Raw genomic sequence first — 8,787 nt, 5'->3', positions numbered from 1 at the left:
TACCCAGCATCATTGATATATAAGCTGCTAGCGATTCATTACTGAAATCTTACCTTCAAAGCTGACGAAGTCGCGCTAGCTAACTAGCAGGCAATGCTAGCTAAATTGGTTGTAACAACCAAGATAAAATATAGATAATTACGCTGTGCATATACAAATGAAGACCAGTATAAGCATCATAAAGGGCCTCTGATACAATATAGACAGTTGACAATTCAAAAGAGTTCGATATTTCCGCAACTTACCTCTGGAACTAATCAACGCGCCGTAATGTAAGTTAATGAGGTTCAACGCCCAAATGACAATATTTGAACTATTTCGATGTCCATACCCCGGAAGTAGGCGCCGCCATTTTTTTACAACGGAGGTCTATGGGAGTGTCGACCATAGACTGCTCTCGACGGTGGGCGTGTCTGAAGCTTGGGGATTTTTTACGAACAACGCGACCAACAACCAATCACATGAATGTCCCGCCCCGGACATACAAAGCAAAGCATTCACGCTACATCCATGCTGGCTAAATATACTGTCTATGCTTGCTAGCTGTCCATTCAAACGAAGTACACTGGATATAAACTCCCCAAACAGGCGAACACCTACCAGTTTCACCCACTGTCTCTGCCACCTCCCCCCATGCCTGGCTCCTCCGGTTTGTATCCCTGTATGTAAAGAGGGACTGGTCATATAGTACCGCCACGATCATTTTCTCCTCCATTTTTTGACATGGGAAATAACTGCGGTCTGGCTCTCCCAACATACACGCGGTTTGATTGGCTAGCGCTTGTAATGTCAGATTTGCATACGCAGGATTTGATTGGCTGACACCTCCGTCGAGGCGGCAAAAGTAGAACATTGCTCTACTTTTGCAGCGAGCACCGCGAGAGAAGCTACGCTTTGCTCCCACAATGCAGTTCGGCTAATCGTGACGTCACCCCATTCAAATGAATGGGCAGAAGCGTTGAAGCGGCAACGCACGCCGCCGTGTGTAGGGCTCTGGTCCTGGTTCTCCAGCGGTGTGGCTCCGCCCCCAAAGGATCAACAGTTACTTTTTAATGCGCATTTCCTCATTATTCACCCAGTGTGTGTCAGGCTCTCCGTCTCACACAGTCAAGATGTTTCCCTTTTCCTTGTTGTCACCAACTACTTGGACTCTGCTGGCTGTCTTCCTCACCCTGGTTTATCTGTGAGTAGTTTTTAAACTGTCATAGCAATGTGTTGTCAGGTTTATGAGGCTCGTGTAACCCTGCTGTAACGATCCGTTAACCTGTGGCAATATTGATCCATGGTCAGAGGTGGAAGAAGTACTCAAATCTTGTAGCTACTTTAGTAAAAGTAGAAATACCACAGAGCAGGAATACTCTAGTCTGTAACGATTAAAAGTACTGTATTCAAAAATGTTAGTCAAGAAAAATTACAACAGTATTAGCATCAAATATACTTAAAGTCGCAAAAGTAACAGTACGATCTGCAAAATGAGTAGGCCACTCATTATGCAGATCGTCCCATTTCAGAACATTATATGTTTTGAGAAAATGTTGATGTCTTCATATGTTTATCAAACTGATAAATGTTGAACCCATTTTAATTAATTACACTGCTGGTGAATTTAATCCAGATGTAGCTAAAGTCTTGATCCCATTTGTTATCATTAATCTATATCTGCAAAGTAACTAAAGGTACTAAATAATTGTAGTGGAGTAAAAGTACAAAGTAACTGAAAAGGAAATTACAAGTACCTCACAATTATAGAGTGAGAGTATAGAGCTTTGTGAAAATATAATGCATTTTTCATTGTGGATTATACTAAATTATATTTGATTATATTAACTTTCATTTTAATTATATAACCCAATATGGAAACCTCCACAGTATATATTTTCTTTTCTTTTTTATATAATACAGGTATGGCACTTGGCCGTATAGGCATTTCAAAAAACTTGGAATACCCGGACCGAAGAATTTGCCCTTTTTAGGAACGATTTTACACTTTAAGAAGGTAATACAAATACGCACAATCCTTACAGACTGGTATGTAAAATGAGTAAACTGAGATACACATTGAAGAGGTATATTGTATTTATTATAACTTAACTCAGCGGGCAGTGACCATGGCTAACCTTGATCATTTAACCTTTGCTCCTTTAACCTTTAACACGTTGTTCTACGTTTTCCTGCAGGGGATTCTTGCTTTTGACAGTGAGTGCCATGCCAAGTATGGGGACGTCTGGGGGTGAGTTGTAGCTTTAGCTGTCCTCTTATTGGGATTGGCTATTTTGAGCCAAAATAGATATGTTATTGTTGTTGTATAAATGTAATGTGTGGTTAGAATGATTCCCGACACCCTTGTTCATGCAGGTGCATGCAGAATATTTTGTCAACAAAAATATTGTACTTTTTTTAATCAATGTTGACTTTTGGACTTTTTGGACTAATATCATTTCTGGATGACACAAGTCTGAAACAGCTCTACACAGCCACCACTGGAATCTTATTATATACATTTAATAATTCAAAATAATATTAGTGTAGTCTAATATTTATTTAATTTTGCAACCGGGCAGATCATTACGGATTTAAACAGGATGGAAAAGGAGAAAAAAGCTGCTTAGCATTCGAATGTAGATTAGGAATTTAATTATCAATGCTATAAAAAAAAGCTTCAAACTTTAAAGCTATTTTGTACATACATTTGTTGCCATACATTAAGTTTTGGGGGGAAAAATAAATCATAAATACACATCAACATAAAATGATGTGACCTGGTTTATTATCTTAACCAGTTTATATTTATTTTGGTATTTTAAACAGTTTTAATTTCCTTTCCTCACTGTCTACTGAGTGGCATTGGTATTGGGAGTTGAAATAGTACTCAGCTCTTTACTGAGTGGTGGAAGAAATGCTACGGTTAGGGTTACAGTACAGTGTAAAAATACTGTGTTACAAGTAAAAGTCCTGCATTTAAAGTCTTACTTGGGTAAAAATGCAAAAGTATTGGCATTATATATGTGAATTACCAAAAGTAAGAGTACTGATTTTGCGCAAAAGCACATTTCGGAATCATGTATATTAAATTACTGGATTATTATTATTGATGAATTCATGTTTTCATCACAACTGCTCATTATATATCAATGTTTATTTATTTTGTATTAGCTAATACTCTGAATATCTAGAGTAATTTGTGTTCTCAAATAAATGTAGAGGATTAAAAAGTACAATAATGTCGCCCAAACTGTAGTGGAGGAGAAGTATAGTAGCGTAACATGACAACTAAAACATTTTTTTTTGGTATATGTTACTTGTTAGACGCTTTTATCCAAAGCGACTTACATACTCAATACTGTGGACAATCCCCACAGGAGCAATTTGGGGTGAAGTGTCTCAGGGACACAACGACATGCTGACTGCAGTGGGGTTTTGTTAGGCTCCTCGTAAAGAGACACAAAACTTGAACCCGCTATGCAAGAACACTGGGACGGAGACTTAGGTGAAGTGTCAAAAAGACTGGATTTAATAAGTCCAGAAAAACCAGACAGGGGACAAAGCAAACTCTGAACAGAGTGGGGAGAACGTGGAGCAGGGCTGAGACGGAGGTTGGGCTGGACGTGGCAGGACGGAATGGAATGTGGAGTTTCTGGAACAGGCAAAAAACAGAACAGGATTAGCATACGAAAAAATCCAACTGGAAGAGTATACGCCGGAACTGGAGTTTACCACTGTGAGTATACGAAGAACTGGCGAAGTCTGATGATCGAACCGGAGTTTTAAGCAGCAGCAGGTGAGTGGTGGTAATCAGTGATGATGAGAAACAGGAGCGGAGGTGAGTTGGCGGAAAACGGAAAGTAGGTCAACCACGCCCAGCCAGGAAGACAGACAAACAGATAGACAAACAAACAGAGAGAAGGAGATACCGCAAATCCTCACAGGTTTGAACCTGTGCTCCCTTGATCCAAACACCATCGCACTAGTCCACTGTGCCACACGCCTCCGATATGTCACGTTGTATAATATAACCTTAGTAGGATATAAAGATGACAAAATTACTGTTTGATTTTGTGACATTTTACAGCATGCACATTTGATAACAGCACTAACGTTTGTGTAAACTATGAATAGCCCAGTGTTAAAAGAAAAATATATTTCTTTGCTAACATTTTTAATCATTTAATGAGGTCATTTTTAATCAATATCTCAAACTTAATACTGTGATGATGTTGTGTTTTCCATGCAGGTTGTTTGATTTCCGACAACCCGTTTTGATGGTGGCTGACCCTGAGTTTATTAAAACTGTGCTGGTGAAAGAGTGCTACTCTGTGTTTACCAACCGGAGGGTAAGAGACTCATCTTGTTGCTGTTATCGTACACAAGAATACATTCAATTTCAGCAGGTCGTGGTAAATAACACCTATGCTAATAAACATGTTGGGTCAGGATTAACACAGGCTCACATATGTTATCCCTGTGGTTTGTTGAAATCATTAAAATAGTTACATACAGTAGGATAATCCAGCTATAAAATAAGATAGTACTTTATTGATCCCAATTTGGGAAATGTTTGCGTTGCAACAGCATAAAAAGACATGGCATTGTACAATACAAATTCAAGACAAGAAATAAACAAGAAAGTAGAAAATATACATGTTGAATTCAAGGTATTATACATATGACAGATGGAATATTAAATATTGAACAGATTATTTTAATAATTATTAGATTATTTTATATTTTATTATTTATTTGACCAAGACAAGGATAAAATGTTGGAGGAACTCTTCTGTGCAAGAATATGAACATTCAGTGTGTTTGTATTTACGTTCACAGGAAGCTATAGCGGAGCCATCTTTGAAGGATGCAATTACAAACGTTAAAGATGAAAGGTGGAAAAGAATCCGGAGCACTTTGTCCCCGTGCTTCACAAGTGGACGACTCAAACAGGTTTCATTTCTAAACTCACAACTGCTTCTTCTTGTGCAGCTATACACATTCATCTTTATTCAGTAATAATTCTGCACTTTAATGTGCAATATCACTCTCATTTCCATTACTCAGATGTTATAATATGATTGCCAACAGTACTCTCAGAATTACTTGTTACATTTTTTTTACAAAATCTATCGTATTGTATCGTTGGTCTAAAGATGTACTGGAAGTATTACTTCCTATTTTTTTTTAATATATTTATTTGAGTTTACTTATACATGTATATGTCAGGGAATCATTTCCATAGATGTTTACCTTTTACCCTGTGACGCAGATGCCCAGCTATCTCCCTTAAGGAGGGGCTGCCCTAGCATTTTGTTGATGTTGCCAGTTTGTGACCGGGCAACTCTCGGTCAGAGATAGCTATTGTTGTGGGACACCTGGAACACATCCTTCTCGGGGTGTAGATGACCCCGAGCCATAAGCGACAACAAATGTGATTCAGTGTCCTCAGCTGTTTAGTCTATATATTGAAGAATGTTGATCATTACACTCTGAACTAGTTAAACTTGATTGTGGCATCTCTACCTTGTGGTCAACTCGTGGCCCGTGACATGTCTTGTGAATTCTCCAGCCGAAGCTCCAAATAAACCGCCAGTGTTTGCCGTCAAAGCTCCAGCTCTCCTCGTGTCTCTGAGTCCTGACTCCAATTGCTTCAGAAGTTTCCCCCACAGTGTAGATTTATCTTATTAGTATTTCTTTTTTATTAGCAACCTCTGGCACAGAAATAGTTTCTGGATTAATAACGTTTTATTTGATCCTTTTTATTTTGTCTACATACATGTATCTAGTCTGCCACATATACCCACTGAAATACATTGTTACCAACGACAGAAATAAATATGCAAAGTAGATTATCAACATAAAGCATCTCTTCTTCCTTTTTTAAAGGTTTTCCCCATCGTTTCTCGCTATGCAGACAAACTCACTGAAAAACTTGGAAAAATGAATTTGGATGAACCCATCGATATCAAACAGTAAGTTGCAAGCATATCCTGCTTTGTTGCTCATGAAATATATCAAAACTGCACCTAATACATGTTAGTTCCTCAAAGAAAACACATTTTCTTTTTGCTATAGATTCGTGGGACCTTACAGTTTGGACGCTGTGACCAGTGCATCTTTTAGTGTTGAGGCAAACTCCATAAACGATCCAGATGACCCAATTAATGGCCACATCAAGAAGATTCTTAACTTTAAAATGTGGCTTTTGATATTATTGAGTATGTCCTTTTACCCCTGTTAAAGAGGAGAATATGTCATGGTATTAGTACCTTGGGATCACCAGTATGACACAACCTTTTCCCCTCTTTTCAGTGATGTTTCCCTTTGCTGATAATCTGTTGAAGGTCCTGAAAATTGAAATCATGCCAAGCCTCAGCGTGAAATATTTCTATAACATTATCAAGAGATTTAAAGATGAGCATCAAGCAGAGGAATCTGTAAGCATTTAATCTGTACTAAGTGAAACAAGTGTTAAAAAGATTGCAATGACATTTTTGAAAAATAAGCTTTCTTGTATAGAGTTAGACAAGAAGATTAATAGCAATGTTATATATTGATGTGGATGTTGTGCTGATCTAGAGTCGAGGGGACTTCCTGCATGTGATGCTTCAGAATGAGATACCAGAAACGGACATAAAGGGCGAAGAAGATCAGCCAAGTAAAGGTATGATTGCAAACACAGTAATAATTCACAAAAGTCGAGTTAACAATCAAGAATGAAGTCATTCCTTTCAGGACAGACGCATGACAATCTATTTATATTACAGTTATGTATACAAACAACAGACACAAAAAAACACACATGAAAGCTAATAGGCACAGACATTTCCAGTCCACTTAAAGAGGACATATTATCCTCCTTTTCAGGTTCAAAATGTTTATTTTGTGCCTCGACTATGTGTTGGAGCTTACGGACGGATGTCACGGACGTAAACAAAGGAGCACTCACCAATTTACACACATTCATACTGAGGCAGAGGAGGCACCTGCTTAGTATTCTTACTAACAAATGTGTTTACTAACGTTCACACACATTCAACCTGTTGACTGCAAGGACTTTTACCCCCCTGAGCCACGGCAACACAATGTCAAAACCTCTCCACTTGTGAAAGTATTTTTCAACCTGGATGTTTTGCTTCGTTTTGTTGTAGGTTTGACTGAGCACGAGATGCTTTCCCAGGCCTTCATTTTCATTTTTGCAGGCTACGATACCACCAGTGTCACCATCACTCACCTCCTTTACAATCTGGCCACCAACCCGGATGCATTGCAGACCCTGCAGGAAGAAATCGATGCCAGCATACCAAGAGATGTACGAAAATGTGATTCTCTGCCATATTTGATCAACTTTTCAAAATGGTATATTGTTCTAATCCTCATCTGTATTTTCGTGTCCGATGCTTCCTTTACCTCCCACCCATAGGCTCCCATTTCATACGAGGATGTGATCGGTCTTCAGTACCTGGATCAGGTCATTTGTGAGTCGATGCGTTTGATTCCCACTGCACCTCGAATTGAGAGGAGTTGCAAGAAAACGTCCCAGTTCCACGGCATCACCATCCCTGAAGGAACTATCGTGGGCATCCCTGTGTTCATGTTACACATGGACCCGCGCTTCTGGAGATCACCTGAGCTTTTCAGACCGGAAAGGTAAAAGAAGACAGCGTAACAGCTGTCATGAAATTGTAGAGGTTAAAATGTTCCATTTTACTTGCTTATCCTGATCCACTTAATAAACAGACAAGTCATAAAACCATTTTTTTTTTAAAAGGCACCAATAGGAATAGAAACACATTTTATGTAACGTAGATAAAAGGTACAGTGTAAAAGATGTGTAGGCTACTGACTTGAAAAACGTGTGTGTGTGTGTGTGTGTGTGTGTGTGTGTGTGTGTGTGTGTGTGTGTAGGTTCAATAAAGACAGCGGGGAGGAGGTGAACCCGTACGCTTACATGCCGTTTGGGCTCGGTCCTCGCAACTGCGTTGGGATGCGCTACGCCGTCCTCACCCTGAAGATGGTTCTTGTCCGTCTCCTGCAGGATTACTCTGTGGAGACATGCAAAGACACCGTGGTAAGAGTAACACACATATTCATGCAAAGCAACACACACATTCATGTGCATTCAGACTGTCATGTCCTTGATTTAAAATTGTTATCTTCCTTTAGATTCCTTTGGAGTTCAACTGGATGTTCCAGCCAAAACAGCCAATAAAACTACAATTTGTTCCCAGGAAACAATAGCCCAAACGGGAGAATCTCTGAATATAACGCGCTTTATATCAATATGTAATGTAATTAAAGGGGGAAGAGGAGAAAGTATTGCCTTTTTAAGCTCAGGGGATGTACAATAAATTGCTGGATTATTTACTCAATATCATCATGTGTATATTAACAACAAGATCAGTATTACAATTCGCTGGGATGTTAAAAGCAAATACGTGTGGTGACCACCTATTTATACACTGGGTTCATAATTCATACATGGAACTACAGTTGGGGGTATTGTTCCCACACGGACATGTTATGTGTTTTACTATATATATTGTGTGCCCTCCTCTCTTCACTCTCTTCTTCCCGGACTGTAACCGGATAACATGACCTTAATTACTCTCTAATAAAGTACCCTTTTGCAACTTCCTTGCACCGCCTCTGACTCCCTATCTCTCGGCACTACATACGTTTGTTTATGTTCTCTTTCATACTGACATTTTTAATGGGTGGACAATTTAGAGGCTAACATGACATCTCGCTAAACGTGTTGCAGTCGTAAAACAGAGTACTTGTAAAATAAAGTAGCCTACT

The 8,787-nt window shown here is 39.0% G+C and overlaps 1 protein-coding gene across 4 annotated transcripts; it reads left to right on the top strand.

The window, feature by feature from the left end:
- Positions 1-919: 919 nt before the first annotated feature.
- Positions 920-8,622, top strand: LOC117560895 (cytochrome P450 3A30-like). Of its 4 annotated transcripts, none has more exons than XM_034238000.1 (13): positions 927-1,183; positions 1,903-1,996; positions 2,178-2,230; positions 4,232-4,331; positions 4,822-4,935; positions 5,872-5,957; positions 6,061-6,203; positions 6,298-6,422; positions 6,565-6,649; positions 7,137-7,297; positions 7,409-7,635; positions 7,894-8,056; positions 8,152-8,622. In XM_034238000.1, the coding sequence occupies exons 1-13, from the start codon at positions 1,053-1,055 to the stop codon at positions 8,224-8,226; spliced, it is 1,557 nt and encodes a 518-aa protein (XP_034093891.1). In that variant the 5' UTR covers positions 927-1,052; the 3' UTR covers positions 8,227-8,622. The 4 variants fall into 4 exon arrangements, with proteins under 4 accessions (XP_034093894.1, XP_034093891.1, XP_034093893.1 ...); XM_034238002.1 differs by having other exon boundaries at positions 2,178-3,778; XM_034238003.1 differs by lacking the exon at positions 1,903-1,996 and having other exon boundaries at positions 920-1,183.
- Positions 8,623-8,787: the final 165 nt, after the last annotated feature.

The sequence above is a fragment of the Gymnodraco acuticeps genome, unplaced genomic scaffold (genome assembly GCF_902827175.1).
Source record: "Gymnodraco acuticeps unplaced genomic scaffold, fGymAcu1.1, whole genome shotgun sequence".
Taxonomy (NCBI): Eukaryota; Metazoa; Chordata; class Actinopteri; order Perciformes; family Bathydraconidae; genus Gymnodraco; species Gymnodraco acuticeps.
This window is presented reverse-complemented; position numbering and strand designations above follow the sequence as displayed.